Here is a 19,792-nt window from a genome sequence, read left to right on the forward strand (position 1 = left end):
AATTTTATATTTACTTCTTGATAATCACCAAAGTTATTTATATACTAAATAAATTTAAAACGAGAAAAGGATAGTATTAAAAAATTACGACTATCGAGAACACGTGTAAGAGCATTTATAATCTCAAGATAAGATTGGCCTTTGTCACTAGTTTGTTTTTGAAAAGAAAACTCGTGGTATACAAATAATAATATAGATAAACAAAAATAAATTGTAGAAATATTAAACAGATAATAGTAATTAAAGAACAAAAAATATGTGAATAAAAATATTTACTTGCCGATACCATTTTCCGGTAGTGCTTTGTAGTTCTTGAACAATGTGCATCTTTGGACAGCTGTGTTTACTGAGTATAAACGATTATATCTTTAACGTTTTGTTTTATTTATAAATACTTATCCTTATAGTCAGCTAGCTCCTTAGTCTCCCCTACATTAATAAATTATGTGTCATTAAAAGTGTGCGTGAATAAACATGATTAAATATTCGAGAGTGCATTAATTATTTTATTTGAATAAATACATTATATTTAGTGAAAAACTTCATCACACATGTAGCTTAAAAAAAGAAAGATTAACTTTTAGCACTATATCGTTTTGATATAAGATTGACTATGGCGGCTTGGAAGATTATGAGAATTGAAATATGAAAAGAATCCATCTCGTCGGTTTCGAGCATTGTAGCGTTCGAAAGCCGGGAAAAATCAACTGATTTCTCGCTTATCTCGCGCTATCAACGCTAGTCTCTCGTAAAATTTCCGTTAAAAAAAAAAAAAAAAAAAAAACAGAGAAAATACATCGATAATATCGGATCGCGTTTTATTGTCCCGAGAGTTTTCGACAAAGTCAAGTCACTCGCCGTTTATCTTGACGTGTCAACCACAGTCGGCGCTTAGCGTGCCGCTTAATAATATACCATACGCCATAATCGCACGTATTTACCTCTAGAGTAATCGTTATTGCATTATATTGCCTTGCTTTAGTCATGCCCGCGAGCTAAAACCGTCAACGAGAAGGTGACGACGTTTTTAATCCTATTTTAGCAATAAATAAAATTTACGAATATGCCTATCGCGCATCTTAAATTAAATTACAAGCCCGTGGGATCGATATTTAACAGTTTTCGGATTGTTGCATTAGATAGTGAGAAAATACTGTACGGCTTCTGTCGCGAGTTGTTTGTCCGCGCATATATTATTGTCGGCTCTATCTAAATTGTCGCCATATCTTCCTCAAGTGGTGTTTATCGCGTAATTTTATTACACGGCCCGTTTTTCTTTTACGCGGAGAGACGCAGAAATTACGACGTGCAAAGTTCAATGGCAAATTTGCTTATAGTTAGACGTATCTCTTACAGATGTTTGATGTCAAATGACTGTGGACAGAGATTAAAAAGCAATTGACACGATTGATTTAATCCATTCATGAAATGTTATCTTAGAGATAGCGCAGCATTACGTGCGGAATTTTTTTTTTCTCCTCGCAAGTGTGACGACAATTTGAAACTGGAAGTAAAAGCGCTTATCTGTCGCTTAGGGTGAGTGAGACTGAGTTTGAGCATATCTTCTTAAAATGTAAACCCTCAAAAGTATAAGCTTCTCTTTTCCAATTCGCGTACGTAAAAAAACAACTTAGATTAAGGAATCTAATACAACTTTCACTACACATTGTCTTATTGTATAAATTATGTCCCTTCGTTAAAAAGTAATTGGTCCGAATCTGCATTCTGCGTGGGTCAGAGTGTTTTTTCGGCTAGATGTGTCTAGTAGAAACGGCCTGTTACGTGGTCAGACGGGGCAACACAGGGGCGCGCGTAAAGTTCATTGTCGAAATTGCCCGAAATTGTCTCTCTCTCGCTATCGGCTCCGTAGACGTACGGCGGGCACGCAGGGAGAGGAGAGGGGGAGGGGAGGGCGATGTCGGTATTTACGCTAAAATACGTAACGAGCTCTCTCCACGCTTCGGCTCGCCTTAATTTACGCCTTAATTTCCCCTGGCGCCGCAAGCGTTAGCTCGAGTCGATTTCGTGGCTTGAGCAATCAACCTAAGGATGGGATTCCAAGTTTCGGGCAGCACACCATTGTTGCATCACGAAAAGCTCGTATCTCGTCATATTGCGTCATCGAACGAATCGTACATCGATTGCGTTCGTTTTTCTTTGATATATAAAAAAAAAAAAAAAAGGAATATGTGCTAAAGCGTCGCGGCACACGAGGCACTTTATCGAAACGGATGGTGCATCACACGCGCGACGCACATCGCGTCTTTTTCAAGCATGATTCGCACACGCGAAAATCACATGTCACATCGCGCGGCGCAGAAAGATAGGGAAATTATGATTTACATAATATCAATGAGATACAGACTATGTACACACAGCCAACGGATTATGAACGGTACAACGTGAGAAAGAGTTGTGAGCTCGCGTGACGTGACAATAGCGTGCCCTTTTATCTTCTAATCACCTGCTATCTCGACGCCGTGATCGTCGCTCTCGTACGTTTCCGCTCTCGATCCGTACTTGTCTTCGCGTTCGAATCAAGACGAACGGATTTTGCGAGCGTTTCCAACCAAGTTCGGTTTCACGACGATTAAGCGCGAGCGAAAGTCGTTGGGACGCGGGGGAGGGGGGCTGAGGGGGTGGACGGCGTGAGATCCTGGTCATCGTCTTCTCGTCGTCGCCGACGGGTAATGGTTCCGCTCATCCTCTGCCCTCGGGGCAGAGCGGTGTCACATGCAACCGCAGGCTTCCACCACCATGTTCGGCAATGTTTTCTGCGTGATCGTGTTGTTCGAGTTGACGTAGAGCAGCTGTAACGGGGCGAGCTGCGTCGGCGAGCAACATGGCACTATCTTGTTCTTTTGATGCCCTTTCTTGGTCATCAACTTCTGCAAAGGGAAGCAATGTTTTTCATGCTTACTAATTCGCGAGGATCACGACTTTCGTGGATAGAATAAGTTTCATTTTTAATTGGATTTTGACCGTAAGATTTTTTATTGTTATGACAAACATACATAATTTTTTATAAAACACATGAATTGAAAATTGTAATGCTTTTATACACTGAGAAAGAAATACTGTTAATTTGACTAAATTTTCTAACTAAATTAAACTTTGCCTATTCAAGTATTTTTCTATTTTAATTAACTATATAAATACTTGAATTGAAATTTGTGCATTTAAGTTAAATGCATGAATTCTTGAACTAACAAAATTTTAATTTAGTTGGGAAATTTTGTCAAATTAACAATATTTTTTTCTCAGTGTATTTTGAAATGTTTTTGCATATGCAAAATGTCCGAAAAAGTTGGGACCAAACTTATACGTGTCAAGGAAAGTAGGTAAAAAGAAGTTTATATAAACTTGTGTTCAAAAATCCTTTATTGAAAAACGTTATAAACGTTTAAAGTTTTTTGACAGTTGTTATAATAATTATAATAAATGTTCGAGAAATTTTAGTCATTAATTTGACACATAAAGCATGCTTTCTTGCAGAAGAAAGAATTTTCGAACATTTATCATAAATATTTTTCAACTTTATAACTTATATTTTCAATAAAATATTTCGAGCATAAGTTTTCGTGAACTTTTTTTTGCTTATTGTTAGTCGCCGTCATTAACACGTTGTATAAGTTTGGCTCTGATCTTTCCGAACTCTTTGCATAATGTTCATAGTATAAAATAATTATAATAATAAGTTAGAAAGATAGAGGAGTATACGAATATAATTGAATATATATTTAAATAAAAAATCATAAAAAATGAAATTAACTGAAAGATTTTTTAGAAAAATTAAAGCATTATAAAGATTTTTTTTATATAGAAAGAAAAATTTGTGTGAGAGTTTGGCTATCAAAGTTGAAATAAATTGTGGAATACACTTCAATCATTTGTTTATAAGTTGTGACGTTCAATAGTTCTTTAATAGTGAAAGGTTTCATTGAGGAATAGTAAAGCAATGGATGAGAAGAACGTCATTCTTTCTAGTTGTGCCAGACTACTGAACATAGGAAAATCATCGCCTTTTCGCGTATGCAAACGATATTTCTCGCGTCACGCTTCGTATATGGCAGAAAGCATAGACCTAAGTTAATGGGGTTTTACGTTGCGTGATAATGGAGTCTTAACGCCCCATTATCGTTACGAGTTGCAAACTATATTACTCACATTATGTGCCGCGGTATAACAAGAGTGCCTCCTCTCCCGACTTTTATTAACAATTAATGCGGGTAATAAAGGACACGATTATGCTGCACGATTATATTTTTTTACGTTAAGTAAAGCGTAAATTGCATATATGTGTGCAGCCGTAGGAGATGGAAAGGGATTACTTCGCCTGACGTGAGTCAGTTTTTACAGAACAGGGAACTAAAAGCTACATTCACGTGCGAAATTGTCCAATTTAGGAATCGAAAATTTTTGTATGAATGAAACAGTAATTGAAAAATATTTGAAACGTTTTGAAACGTTTTTTTGTTATCTAAAAATATAATTATATTATAGAAAAAAAAATTTAGAAGCCAAGTTTTATTTAATTATTGAAAATAAAAGTTATTAAATAAGTTTGTTAAATTGACTGATATTCTAAAAATAAAATGATCATCGTTGGCTCATTACATCAAAGATCAAAGGAAATAATTCTTAAGAACGAGATGTTCTTAAATTGCTGACTTTCGGAATTGTAAACGACAAATTAGTAAGGATTATCAGCGATATTTACTATTGGCAATACTTTTTATGTAACACGATACGATCGCCAGTAAAACCGCGAGGAAACGCGCAGAGTGACACGCGCTTTTCGAAATAGCGAAAGAAAGACGCCGGCGTCAGCGTTCTCCTCGTGTGTACTCGCAAAGAAAGAACGAATATAAATCACACTGGCGACACATTTCTTCAGCACGATAATCGGTTGTTACGCATCTGCGCTTCGTACGATCTGACACAAGAGAGATAAGATTACCGCGCTGTTTTAGATATATATATATATATATATATATATATATATATATATATATATATATATATAGAATTTTGCCATAATTTTATGTTCCTTTCGGAGACAGCAAATATATCAATTCTGTTATAACAATGGAAATAGGATGCAATAGGCAATAACATAATGATAAGAATTAGATAACTCCGACAATTCTAATAACTGTGAAGAGTGAAGGTTATTCATATGAGACCTGAATAAAATAATAACGATAATGTGCGAAAAGAAATGGTATTAAAAAGCGAGAGAAAAAGTACCGCAGTGGACTAAATACAAATGTATTTTTAGATTTGTATATAGCAAATAAGTAGTCATTCACTAGTTTGAAAATAAGTTTTAAAAATTGATACTAAATATTCAAGTTAACGCCACAAATTAGAATATTGTTAGAAGAAGGTTACTACAAATTTAATTATTACGTATTATTACATATAAAGTTATTAGAATGTTTTTAAAAAGATACTATTACCTGAAAAGTATTAATTTTGGCATATTACTTTGTTTTTAGATAGTATTTTTTTAAACTAGATATAAATAAAACTTTGAACACGTAAATGTAACTGGAAAGTGTCTTTTATCAATAATTAATGTTTTCACAAAATAATCAAATATGAATATCTGAGAAATTGAGCCTTAAAACTGGGAGAGTAGGCTACATTATCTTTTCTCATTCTTTAATATCAGTCATTTTTACAAAATATTTAATGTGTATGAGGATTTCTAGAAGCCTTTCACTTCGATGTAAAATATCTTTTTGTTGATCCTGCAAATACCTTATACTGTTCCGTAAGATGCAACATATAGCGCGATTATATATATAAAAATTAGATTTAATTTTTCCTGAGGTTTTTATTTTTTTAATTATCTTTAAGTATCATTTTTAGTATCTCTAATTAAGCAGATCATGTTTTTGTCAATATTAATACAGTGCAATGTTTAGTTTCTGAGAAAGTGGGGGTCATATAGATTAATTTATAGGTCTATGCCAGTATTGACCTTCCTTTAAGTGTTGACTAAACCTGATAACTGAGCTTTCATGCGTTAATATCAATGCGATTAACATTTACTTGAAAGGAAAAAGGTCTTTCTACTTTTAATTATTTCAAATTAAATTAAACTTGTTATTGTTGTTTGAAATATTGAGCACAGGGAAAAAACAGGTTTGCTGAAGTATTTACAAATTTAGCTATACAGATCTGAAAATAATTTTGTTGAATCATCAAAATAATTATAAACAAAGTTCACGCGTAATGAGCAACGTCGTGAAGAATTGTGACATTCTAACATTTTGTATAATTATTTTGGTCTAAGCCCGTTTAAATTAATGTAGCCTAATTTTAAACTCTAACATACTTTCTATCTTCTTCAAGTTCTAAGAACTGGAAAAGCATAGAAATTAAAGTTTAAACCAAGTTTAATGTTATATTTAACAAAATTATTCTCAGATTTGTGTCTGGCCAAATTTTTAGATTCTTTATCAAAGGAATCGTTCTTTTCATGCACCAATGACTTAAGAATGCGAGAGCCGTACTATACGCTCACCATGATAACGTTGTTATATTCCGATCCGCTGACGGTTAAGGCAGCCGGCGTGGAACAGGATCCTCGGCAGAAGTACGCGTGATATCCGTTGGGGTGTAAGATCCAGTCGCTCCAACCGATATCCGTGAAATTAATGTAGAGCTCGTCCCGACAACACTCCGTCATCTCGGGCAGGCAATTCGAGTGCCTCTTGGGTCTGTTTCGCTGCGGCAACGGCTCCGTGTAGATCACCAGGAATGGTTTTAAGGTCTGCTCGGTGGACACTGGCGCTCTTTCGCGATCGGTCGAGCAGGTCGTGCAAGCCAACTGAATGGCGTGGTTCAATCGGCGTAGGGTTATCCAGTTCCTCACAACAAATCCTACGTCTGTCTTCACCCAACCCTCTGAGAGAAAAGATTGACCATTTTTTTGTACTTCATAGAAATTGCACGTCGTAAAATTGTCGTAGTTTTGCAGAATTATTTATTCTAGACAATACATAGGGAATTGCTTTGCCATTTCTATGAAAGTAAAGATTTATAATCGTAAGAAATAGCTAAATTGTTTGGTGTGTGTTTGTATGTTTTAAAACTCTTTTATGTTCTATATTTCATCTTCGAAAGTGAAATTTTTCAAAAGGAGGAAAACAATTTTTGAATTTTGTTATCGATGATCTGTTTAAATACTAGCTGGTATTTTAATTTTATGTCTCATGATTTTTGAAAGATACGATTTTTTGAGTTTTCGATAAACTCTCGATTTTAATTTAAACAGCAATCTATTTCCAGTCGCATATTGCCGATAAGCATTAGATGATGTTAGAAATCGTACGGGATATCGCAATATGAGAAAATTATTCCTCGTCGTTCTCGTATCGAATTTTCGGTAAAGGACGAAATTGCAATGTGCAACGGCGGATGGATTCGCAAAGTGCAAGCAATGCAACGGAGTAACGAAATTTCGCGACGGAAGATTTCTATGCGGCGCGGATTCGTATGTGACGAATGTATGAAGATTGGTGAAGGAGACGAGAGAGAGAAAGAAAGAGAGAAAGAGAGAGAGAGAGAGAGAGAGAGAGAGAGAGAGAGCTTCCATCTCCATTTACCCACCTCCTATATCGGTCTCGAAGATTGCTCTGACAGTGTTCTTTTCGAATCTGCCGCCCAGGTCCCAGTGATCGAGCTCGGATAGCACGAATGTCTGCTTGAGCTCGTCGTCATTTTCGACCTGTTCCTTGTAGAACCAAAGCTCCGCCGCGGTTACGTCGACGTACAGCATCTCGTTCGGTAGATCAAACGTGAAACAGGTAGCCGGATTGAACCCCGTTATGTGATTCGAACTGTGATGATATTTCGAATCGGCCACACCTGTAATCACAGTAGATTTTGATGATTTTCTTTGGGAGAGCACAACACGATTGTTGAGCGATGTGATTTTACTTAAGAGCCGAAATAGAGATTTGATCTTAAATGACGAATTGATTTTTCTTGCTAAAATCTTTGATTCCCCAAGAGATATATAATCTCTTCTCTACTTATATTTCAACACACATGTGATTAAATAATTAAATACGAGATTAATATAATATTAAATATAATTAAATATTATGCAATTAAAGAAGATCAAGGTTTTAGTTGGGTTGTAAAATCATAGAATATCATTGAATATGAGTCATAAAATATTAATTTGTTACAATTATATATTATACATATATATGTATTTAAATGTAGAAATAAATGAATGGATGAATGATTAAACAACGGAAATTATAGAATCTTTTAACCTCGATTTAAGAAGTATATTTTAATCTTTTAGTTCATAGATGTTCTTTTTTTGACGAAAATAAGATTGCGTGTTAAAATGGTTCTCTAAAATGGGGACGGAAGTATGCTATCTTATTTTTTCATCAGTAATTTTATCAGTAATTTTAATATTCCTCATTTGACTTGAGTGCATGGCACGGCTATTCGGTCGCCTCGCCTCCATGATGAAACCCGCATCCGTGGGCTATCCCATTACAAACTAATTTAGCATGTCAATGAACGACACCGAAGACTTGGTTATTCGAGACTTTTGAGAGTGCGCCTTTGGTCACGCGAGCGATCATTCAGCAATTTACGGCGGTGCTCGAAGTAAGCCTCAAATGGAACCACAATTATCTGGAAAAGTGCGCTTTAAAAGGTTCTCGTAACCGCGTCAAAGTGCAGCAAAGGTTATTTCTGAGCGGCACGTGCGATACGCGAGCATAAGGTTAAACAGAAACATCGATGGTTGAAGCATTCTCGTCCCTTCGATAAAAAGAAATCCATTATTGCAAGAAAAAATATAATTTTTGACTTTCTACTATATTTTTATGTATTTATGTGTACACGCATATTTAATTATTACATTATGTAAAAGAAAGATTTTGATGCATTTAATGCATCAAATGCATTTTGATGATCAAATAGAATTTTTTGTTTTTACGATTAGCTTAATTATGAAGATTTAGTTATTAGCATTTTTTGATTGTGTGATCTAAGATTTCGAGTTATATTCACTAGATATTTCTTTCAAAAAGTTATGTTAATCTAACTGAATATAAATTTAGTATTATTATTAAGAAGTAGCATATTTCACACCAAAAAATCATTTGGTAATTAAAAAAAATCTTGATTTGTCCATTTTTTCGACGGTGCTTTAAAATCTACCAGATTTTTAATTTACGCGACTAAGAGATTTTTTCCAATGTTGAAAAAAAATTTTTTTTTTAGAAATGTCAAATATTAGGTTTTATAAAAATATTGAATTATTTTGGAGAATTATCGTCGATTTCATAGAGTGTTCCCCGAAGAATTTCAATCAAGGTTATCTGTATCTTATATCCATTTATAATAAATTGAAAAACCGCGCTCTGCACACTTTGCCAATGTGTACGTTTCTACTGTGGCTGGGAGAACGATCCGCGATATAACGCACTATCAAGCGCGTTGAAATTATTTCCGGGCGAGTTCTTGGGCGATCAGCGTGTCCGATTGATCGCCACTTCCGCATGATTTATAGCCGGGATTATGCAACGCCAGGCGTCAGAGTGAATCCATATCGTTGCACAACGCGTGCCAAACGTCAGCGGCAGCGTATCCGCATGCGCGGTGCATTTTTCTTGATCTATCACGCGTTTTTCCCGTTTTGCGCGATGAACGCATATGTGTTGCATTTTCACATTGAAAAAAAGAAAAAAATAAAATTTTGTTGAGAGTGGTAGTCACTTTATTTTGTAAATGCGCATGAACGAAGTGAGATTATCTCTTTTCAAGCAATTAATTTTATCAAATTATTAAATAGAGGAGAGAGTAGTCATGTGGTTCTCGTTTGTATTTTGTACATTAAATTTGTTAATAATTAATAATTTAAATTGAAAATTTCAGTTACATATTCGTCAATGTGTCGTTCGATCGATTCTAGATTTATGAAATATTTTATTATTTAGAATGTTATTTTTTTTTTAATGTGACGTTACCGCATAATGGATCGAACAGAAGCAGGAGTAATATATGTATATAAAATAATACATTTTTACTCACAAATATTTAACGAACTGTAATTTTATTTAATAGAACACTATTTATTTAACAGAACAGTATTTTGTTATAAAATTATGCATTTATTTATAATAAGAAAGAAATATTGCAGAATGTACGTATACATAACTCTTCCGGCAATATTGCAATATTAAAAATCTCTAATGTAAACTATAGATTTGCAATGGAACTACAATAAACTTATCGAACAATCACTACGATATGAAAATTTCGAAAAAAATGGACCATATCAGACTTGTTTAAGGAACTACATTAACAAAATTCTACGCTAATTTTTAACTTTGCATAATTCAAAATGTGTACAACCGAGTAAAATATTAAATAATAATAAAAAAAACGTACATATTTTTGTGACAACACGGTAAAGTTAAAAAAAAAAAGAGAAAGTCTGTGTAATTAAATGCTCAAATGTATCTTGAATAAAATTCGAAAATGTCTTAAAAGTTTTAAAATAAAAAGTAAAAATGTCAGCTATTATGTATTGACATATTAGCGCCACTACATAACAGCGAACTAAACAAATTTCCATAATGATTTCATAAGTAAACACTAAAATTTGTCACTTAATAATAGAGATATTACGTAACCGTTTATTTTCAAGAGCCATAATACTACCTTTTTTTCACAAATAATCTTTTATCGAATATATCAAATTTTATTGATGTAAAGCATAATCGATGCTAGTCGGAATGTAAACAGCTTTCTTCTTCTATTGAAACGCAACTGCAACATTATGCAATATAGCAATATAAATTATTGATAACATAAATTACACTGATAACACAATGATCCTTAATAAACATTCAATTAAGTGCAAAGTGACACGATTCTTTTGTCGTTAATTGCTGTTGTTCACGATAATATTTATTGACATTCATTGAAATATATGTGCGATCATGCAATTCTAGTAAATAACCAAAGACCCAGCAGTAATTATAGCACCATATGGGATGTCGCTGACCTCCATGTTTTATGGACTTCTTCCTCCCGTATTCTCGGAGTTCATAAGATTTTCATTCAAATCCGATTTCCGCGTTATATCAACCCGTAGAGCGGCTCTGAGATTTTTAGATATTTTCGGAACGAATTTCAAGTAATACCTTCAGGACATTCTCAAGCGTGCGCTACTTTCCGACGTCGCGAGACGAGTAGATTCGCGACAGCGCGACGAACATTTCCGGTTCACTGGTCCCAATCGCGCCGCCGTAATCTCGCCAGTTCTCGCCCCGAAAAATCGCGCCGCGAGTTAACTAGGCCGAACAAATGTTCCCCAATATTACGAAATACCAGTATTACGACTTACAAAACTTACACCACACACGTGCGCGCGCGTGTGATCGCGATTGTGGTGCCGTCCCGGAATTAGATAAAGAGCGAATATTTTGGGTTACGTTCGATCGGGCCCGCGTGACCTTCGCGCCCGAGAAAGATACGGAATGTATCGTTGGATGTTAATTCGCGCTACGGGTTACGATAACGGGTATACGTTTATCGCGGGCACGGAGAAACGTGATTTTTTTTTTTTGTTTGCAAGTCCGGTTTTGCTGCGAGCACGAGTTCGCGGGACGAAAGTTCACAAACTGACGATTCCCGTATAGAATATTTGCGAAAAATCGTAAATCGAGTTTGAAACTTCGGGCGGGATTTCTTTGGAAAATCCGACCGACGGTGAATTACACCGACAACATCGATGCTGCGAATATTGAGGCGTTACTTTTTTCTTTTTTAAACGAACGCAGTCGAAAGGTTTAAGAAGGACACGAGAACTTCCTTGGAAATTCAGATGACGCAAACTATAAATGCCGCTCTTCTAAATGTCCTTAGTAGATAAAAGTCCTTTGGTGCACAGGTGTAAATTAGGATAGGCAGAGAAAATCAAAGTGCGTGCACTGTAAAAAATTTTTGTACAATTACAACTATAATAGTGAGTAATTTTGAGACCAACTATAATAGTTGTAAATTCACTTTTGTCTATAATTTTGCAGTGTACAAGTGAAAAAAAAGTTTAATTTGTCATAAATTTGTTTACAGTGTATACATAAGCGTGAAAAACAAATTAAGAAATTATTGCAAAATTTATTATACAAAATTACATACTCAAGAAGATTTACAACTATTATAGTTGGTCTCAAAATTATCCACTGTTATAGTTGTGATTTCATAAAAATTTTTTACAGGGAACTGCGTGAAAAAAATTTTAATTTGACTAAATTTTTCAACTTAATTAAATTTCTTTAGTTTAAATATTTATGCATTTAATTTAAAGATATAAAATATATAAAATATTTGAACTTTAATTCAAGTATTTATATATTTGACTGAAATACATAAATATTTGAATTGAAGAAATTTAATCAAGTTGACATTTAGTCAAAGTCTTTCTTTTGTCAATGTATGTTACGCGTCCGCTCTCTTGCCGATCTCTCCGAGTTGAATATATGTGATCTTAAACATTGTCTCTCGATCTTTCTCACGACCTTAATATTTTTTCTTCTTCTTGTTATTAACTGTTTGTTGAAATTTTCATTATGTCCGAGAAACAATCTCGAATCATCGATTAATTATTATCTCCCTGGATATTAAAGGCTTTTAAATCTATTTTTGGCTATACGGAAAAGGAAATAATACATCGCTCAAAAGAAAGAGAAGAAAAATTATGCGTTTAAAGATCCGGTCTATTGTCTCGTTGTGCGCGCTGTGTTTTCCAGCCTATATTTCCTCGCATTACGGAGTCGTGGCAATGTAATCATTACAATTTAAAGCCAAAGATTGATATTAGAAAGTCACTAATAAATTTACGATACGATATTTAACAATACGTAAATATCAAAATAAAGCATAATTGTTAAGAAGACAAGGTAATATTTTTCGTAAAAAGGGAATGAAAAGGGAAAAGGTATGTCGAGAGAATTTTTATATTAGAAAAAAATCTAAAGGGCGTATCGCGCGATCGATGGTTTCGTTAAATGCGGAGTCACAATCGCGTGCACGCAAAAGCATACTGCAAAAAAAGAAGCGTCAAAAAAATTCGGGGCAACAATATTTAGCATATTTGTGCGGCCGATGAACGATACGATTATATTATTCCTACATTCCGTTAGTGGCAAGAAATTACGTGTTCGTAAATTATGCACAGCTCCGTTGCGAATAAAGTTGCATGACGCAGTAGAATGCCAAAATGGCAACAGCTGACTTTAAGTGTAAAAAACTTTTATACGTGACGTATATTGTCTTACAGTTTCTTCGTGTACATCTTGTACGTAGGCGAATATTTTGGAAAGGACGGAAAATATCTCATTTTGTGCCTGTATACACGTACTCTTGTCAATCTGTGTAGGTTGATTTACAAATAAGCTCCGCTATGGAACAATTACTGAATTATTTAATTCTGAGATATTACTTATTCACTGTATTTAATAATTTAATTTATTACGAGTGGAACGTAAATAATAGTGCACGGAAAAATGGTTTGGGTTATCTAGTATCTAAAAATGTGTATATGTATATGTATATATAGTTTTAAAAATAATTGTGTTGAGTCAAATAAATAATTGTGTAGGATCAGTCCAATTGGTTGCTAGAATTGGTATGAAAACAAAACCTTTTGCAGCCTTGCTCATCATGCTTGAAAATCTTGTATAATTATTTAGATAATCCAATACATTTATTTTCAGTGTGAGGATACATAACAGATTAAAATTGATTAAGTGGTTTTTCATTATTTTTATTCGATCCAAATTTATTCGATCATTATTCAAAGTTTCTTTTTTGGTTTTAAGTCATTTGCATTATTTTTAGTATTACTTTAAGATAATTTTACTGTTACACCTAATTTTAACTATCAACATTTAGATATCAATTTTCATGAAAAAAATTTTTTTATTAATGTTTACTTTGGATTTTGCAACTCAAAAGTGATATGAGATTAGGGTGTTTTTGTAAGATTTTGTTTGCTGATGATAATTAAACGAGTCAAAACGTTTGTTTTGTAATTAATAAAACTATATACATTTCTAATGGGGTATAATATTGTCGTTTGAATTTTGAAAGTCCTGATCATTTATTCATTTATTATCTTGATAAGTTTTTTCCTTTGTGTCTTTATCTAAATATCATTTGACAGTTATTTTAAATATCACGTAGGGTAAAAGAATTAAATAAATAATTTTACTAAATTACCTTCTTTTTTATCTTTTTTTAACCGTTTTCTGTTGAAACTTCGCAATGACGGGGCTCGAAATAACTTTACAAGGGAGAAAACAAAGAACGAATTTCCAAGCGAAAGGTTTCCTCGTAATTTTAAGAAATTCGTCAGGCACGTCGAAAATGATTCACACGGGCGATTAAAATGTCGGAACTGTGATTCTGCGTTGTAATTCGAGGTAAATTTCCGCTGCGCCGCGCCGTCGGGATTCATACGTGCGTCGTTCGCGCGGCTTCCGTATTTGCATCGCCGCGGAAAATTTGAAATTCATGGTCCCGGTCGGTCGACGATGGTATACGTCTATCCAGAAGTACCGGGAAAGAGAAAGAAAGAGAGAGAGAGAGGGGGAGAAAGAGAGAAGAAAAGAGAGAAACGGCATCATTGTTACCAGTTCTCGTTTATTTCGAGGGAGCCGTGCAATTACGCAATATTCATATCCTCGCCGGTGTTTCTCGTCTGGCTGACCAAGAAGGGGTTGTCGGGGAGGAACGGTTAGCCGACGGTAAAGAGAAAGAACTTCTCGGAGCGGTGTTTTCGATGCGCGATGTGCTCGGTTTTGCGTATGAATTGCGCTGGATACGCGCGAACGTAAAATTGAACACTGAAACGATATTACGAAGCGGAGAACACTGTAATAATGCGTAAAAAAAAATCGAAAAGATATCTGCGTGAGAGAAAGTTGAAATTAAATTCTCTGCAAGTTGGCGATTTTCCAATCACGATAGCAATTATTTACGGGAAATCGTTGCCCATATGTAATCCCTCTAAAGGTTTAGACTTGGATCACATGTTCCTGCGATCTATCATAAATTTTCGTACAAGTACTCGGATACGTTTCCAGCACAATAGTTCATTTATGAATTTTGCTTCACCTGCGCTCCGCCGAAAAAAAAAAAGCGTGCATGCTCGATATTCAGAGATTTTGTTTCGCGTTCGAATACTCGGAGAGCGCTGTACGAGAGAGAAGACGCGCGGACATACACACGCGCATCCACACACTCAACGATATTCACGAATGGCGCGTATTTTTTTCCTCAATGTTATTCGTTCCTCGCCTTTTCTCCATCTGTGCATCGCTATGGATTTGAATAAACGTTCATTAGCAGTCCGCGCGAATATTTTTACAATAGTTTGCGTGTAATTATATAGACGGAGGGTATTGCTGGAATTTTTTTCCAACAAGATTACAATTCGTGTTTCGTGTAATTCTTAAAAGTCCGTAGGTACATTGTATCAGCGGAATAGCATACTGTACTTTCTATTTTCAGAAGAATTGTATTTTAATAAATTTTAGAGGGTTTTAATGCTCTTTGTGAAATTATTAAAATGTAAAATTCTTTAATGGTTTTTTTTTTCGGGCCGAGTCAAATTACAGTTGCCCCGACCCCAATTTTATCGCAATGAAACTGTTTTTCGAATATCTTTACAGTTTTATTTTTACAATCAGGGAAGTACGCGCCGTTTAATATTTTTTTTCTGCACTAGTCGGGCATGTAAATTCGTTAATTTTACGTCCCGGTCGTCTTACCTTCGGTGGGAAAGACGACGACCTGGTTGGTTTTCCCGTAAAAATTCTCCGCCGGCCTTTCCAAGTCGGGTCGGAGCACGTTGCCGTTGATCAAGGGCTTAGGCAGGGTCGACAGCGGCATCGAGACCTCGGGCGGCTTTGACAGCCGCAGCTTCTTCAGGATCTGCTGCTTCACGTACTCCACTCTCAGCTCGGTCAACAACGGGTCGGGATCGATCAGGTTAACTTTATTCTGCGCGCAGCCGGCGCACTCGTTCTCCTTGTCGGTCGGCGATTCGGACGACGGATGGGGAAGGAATGTGTACCACACCCTCATCAGGGGGTTGATCGGCCACTCGGCCGCGATACCCCCTACAAGGGTAACGATAAGAATCTCCGCGAGTAGACGCATTTTTCCCACTGTAATCCGGATCGATCCCTCCTTAATTTGACCTCTTCCCCGTAGGTTTCTGATTTACAAGCGCGCGCAAGTTAATCCGCTGACGGTTCGCTCGGGTACGTTGGGTGCATCGAAAAAAAAAAAAAAAAAACGGTATACACGTCGTCACCCCGACATTACCTTGTCGATACTGAGGACCTCGCCGGGCCCGATGTCGAGTTTAAACGGCAGTTCGTTATCCTGCGACTCGTATATATCAGTATACGCCCCTGCCAAATGCCTCGGACGAGCGTCCCGTTCTTGTTCTGACGATCTCGATGCATGGATCGTGATATTGAACACTTACGAAATCATCCGTGTTGTCAATTTCTGCTTCCTTTTTTCTAGGAATCCCAACAGGCGCAATTTGCGGCGATATCAGTTTTTATTGACAAGGCCGCCAAACGGGTCAGGCGGGGTCACCGAGTGCCGATATCTCGTGAGATTGCGGGGACGACCGCTTCGCCGACCGTCGCCTCTTTTTTTTTTTCCCCCTTAGGCACTGCACTCCTTATACTTCTTCATTCTAAATATCAATCCGCGGAGTCAGCAATAATTTTCCTACGGGCGCAGAAGGAGACTGACATCCGGTCGATTCGCCTCGTCGTCGCTGCGTTCGTGGCCGACGTTCCCGGCGGCGCGTTCACGAAGGACTGGAGGTGAATCGTTACGATGGTCCAGTGATGTAGTTGACTCCGTGTAGGCTGAACTTTGTTCCGCGGCCGTCGCCGGAGCCAATACCGATTGGACGAAGTGTGATGCTGATAGCGCAAGCACGCGCCGCGAACATGCTGCCGATGAGGATTCCGTTTGGTCCATCGGAGGTTTCTGAAGTCCCTCGAAATCTGCCTTAAACAGGCCGGGCAACCGCGGGCCTTTATCTCCACTCCGGTGGAAGGTGTGTTGCTCGCGCCGATTGGCACTCCTCGGTGAACCGTGAAAGATTATTTCCCTCTCGATGAGATCAATGTATCCGTCCCTTTCGGCGCGCTTGGCAGCGCTCTATTACGAAGGGGGGGGGGGGAGGGGAGATAAAGGCGCGTGTTAATGATGAAACGTCTAAAACCTCTTTCATAAATGATTTACACGCAGGCGCGCTGGCGTGCGTTTGTTAAACAGTTGGCAAACAGTTTCCCCGTTTCTATTTTGATTTTCCAACTTTTTCTCATCCAGGCCTGACTTAGCGGATTAATTTTAGAACGAACGCCTTACCCAATAGTTGACGATCTGTCTATTATTCATCGGCGTGCGGTAACATTGCGTTCAATTTTTAGCACGTAGCTATATGTACCGATTCCTCGTTTGTGACGTACGGTTTGACTATAATGACGAAACGGAGAATATTTCTTCCCGCCCGACTGCATTCATCCGAGAGAGAAGGAGCGGTACTTGCAAGGCGAATGTTTACTGTAAAAAGACTGACGTACGCTCCATTGCAGATTAGTGTCAGCGTTTCTTTGAGCTGAGGTTTGCAATTCACGGTTCATCGGAGTGCTCGCTTCGTGGAAGATGACCCATCTCAATGACCCGGAAACGCCGAATATATATATGTATATATATATATATATATATATATATAGTCTTTTTCGAACATACGCGTATTTGAAGCATCGCAGATGCGACGAATGCTCTTTGAAGTGTCGAGATTATTCATTTATCGCGCGCGACGATCTTTTTCGAGAGCTCGACGCTCTTTGTAGGGAAACGTCGTTATAGCGTAAAGTTCGCCTGCGTTTCGAATCCCGCCGCGCCTTTAATTTAATATATCACGCGATAGCGCGGTCCTCGTTTAAAAAAAAAAAAAAAAGGAAGAAAGAGAGGAGGGCAATCGTAAAGAAATACTGCGTTAAGCGCCTTATCGTTTCCTACTGCTCTCGATGTCATTAATAATCGTGGCGAAAGCCACATCATCGCTGCGCGCCGCGGCGGCGTTTCGGCAAGTTTGAGGGCAATCCTTTTTCTTTTTTTCCCCTCTCCCTCTCTCCCTCTCTCTCTCTCTCTCTCTCTCTCCTTTTAATCGCCGCGTTTTCGTTCCGTTGCTCCGCTGGACTTTACGGTTCGCAAATTATTACGGGGTCCTGCGTATTGAATTATCCTGTAATTTGCGCCGGACCCGGCCCGTGTAATCAGCAGTTCGTGCACGCCGCGCTCATTTGTAGAATCGCCGCGCTTGTTTGCGTTATCGCATTATCGGCCGTTATCGAAATATGTAATTTTTCGAACTGGCGCACGTAACGTCATTATTCAAATAACGTATAATAATATTTTACGTATGCGCCGTCTTATTGGGGGAAAAAGTTTTATCTGTTCACCCGATAATATATGGCAACGTGACAAATTGTGTCGATAAAATATTGACTGCGTTTTAAATGTAAATCCACAACTCGCTCTCTATATTTTTGGAATTACGCCCATACATTTACGTTACACGTACGAGAGAGAAAGAGAGAAAGAGGGAGAGAAAAAGAGAGGGGGGGGGGAAGATCCAGGAAAATACGGACCGAATATCCATTAATATAAACAAACAGTTTTAATTTGGAGATTAATGCACGTATAATTAAATATTTTTCTTTTATGAAAAAAAAGCATATATTTGTATACGCACACACATTTATTATATCATAGGGAAAATACTCGAATTTCTATAAATGCAATGGATATCTTTATACATTTTTGTTATTGCTTTCAAGCGTATATTAACATAGTTTCCCTATTATCATCATCTCGCAAAAATGCGTTTCTACAAATATAAATAACAAGCTCTTTCTTCGAGTTACCTCGAATTTTATTACGATGTACTCGCGAATTTAACGGGAGGGAAAGGGGAGAACGGGGCGCGAGGTTGCGGGAGAGTCGGGCAAACTTTTTTTTTTTGCCGGAAACTTTCTCGGAGGATTTAATTTCCGGCGCGTATAACGAGGACGATCCGCGATGTTTAACGCGACGCTGTCAAAAGTGAATTCGACGCGGGCGCAACCGTCAATGGCAACCGGAAAACTTTATTATTAAGCGGACAACAGTAATTTAAAATCGCTGCGTCAGTTACGGGCCCGCGCCTTCGTATAATGAATAACGATAAAGCAATAATCAGCGGTGAGATAATTGGAGAACTACTGTTGCTCGATGCGCAAATGGGTGAAAGTTAATTGTTTGGCGGCGGTATCTGGAGCACGTGAGGGAAAAAATAAACGAATTTGAAAGAATTTCTGCATTATTTCGTAAAGAGGCAAGGGGCAAAACAGAGAGAACATGCGTAAAAGCTAATGAGAGTAAGGTTGTACACTTCTTTTTGTTTATCAATTTCGACCGTTGTACATTGTACCGTTAAGCTCTAAAATGGCAAAACACAAGAACGGAGTCTGATAAGATGAGTTTTTTTTAACTAAGTTTCGATAAAAGTGCGATGATATTCCTTTTCCACGAGTTATTTTTATTTTCCCTGACTTTTTTTTCCAATCTGGTATTGATAAATCGGATTGCCGTTGCTTCTTGAAGGGAGAGCAGTTGGGCGTTTTAGATGATAAACATATACTAGAACGGTTACAAT

At 37.0% G+C, this 19,792-nt stretch overlaps 1 protein-coding gene and 1 long non-coding RNA gene across 3 annotated transcripts in view; one reads left to right on the plus strand and one right to left on the minus strand.

Moving 5' to 3' along the window:
- LOC105834914 overlaps nt 1-19,792 on the plus strand; it is a 39,277-nt gene that overhangs the window by 5,437 nt on the left and 14,048 nt on the right. The gene's annotated exons all lie outside the window — the stretch shown is intronic.
- On the minus strand, nt 483-16,908 carry LOC105834913 (growth/differentiation factor 8). 2 transcript variants are annotated; one of them, XM_012677765.3, is made up of 5 exons: nt 16,387-16,908; nt 15,828-16,276; nt 7,624-7,881; nt 6,536-6,918; nt 483-2,888 (listed from the first exon to the last, which is right to left on the minus strand). In XM_012677765.3, the coding sequence occupies exons 1-5, from the start codon at nt 16,527-16,529 to the stop codon at nt 2,730-2,732; spliced, it is 1,392 nt and encodes a 463-aa protein (XP_012533219.1). In that variant the 5' UTR covers nt 16,530-16,908; the 3' UTR covers nt 483-2,729. The 2 variants fall into 2 exon arrangements, with proteins under 2 accessions (XP_012533219.1, XP_036146957.1); XM_036291064.1 differs by having other exon boundaries at nt 15,828-16,908.

Source organism: Monomorium pharaonis, chromosome 8 (genome assembly GCF_013373865.1).
Source record: "Monomorium pharaonis isolate MP-MQ-018 chromosome 8, ASM1337386v2, whole genome shotgun sequence".
Classification (NCBI taxonomy): Eukaryota; Metazoa; Arthropoda; class Insecta; order Hymenoptera; family Formicidae; genus Monomorium; species Monomorium pharaonis.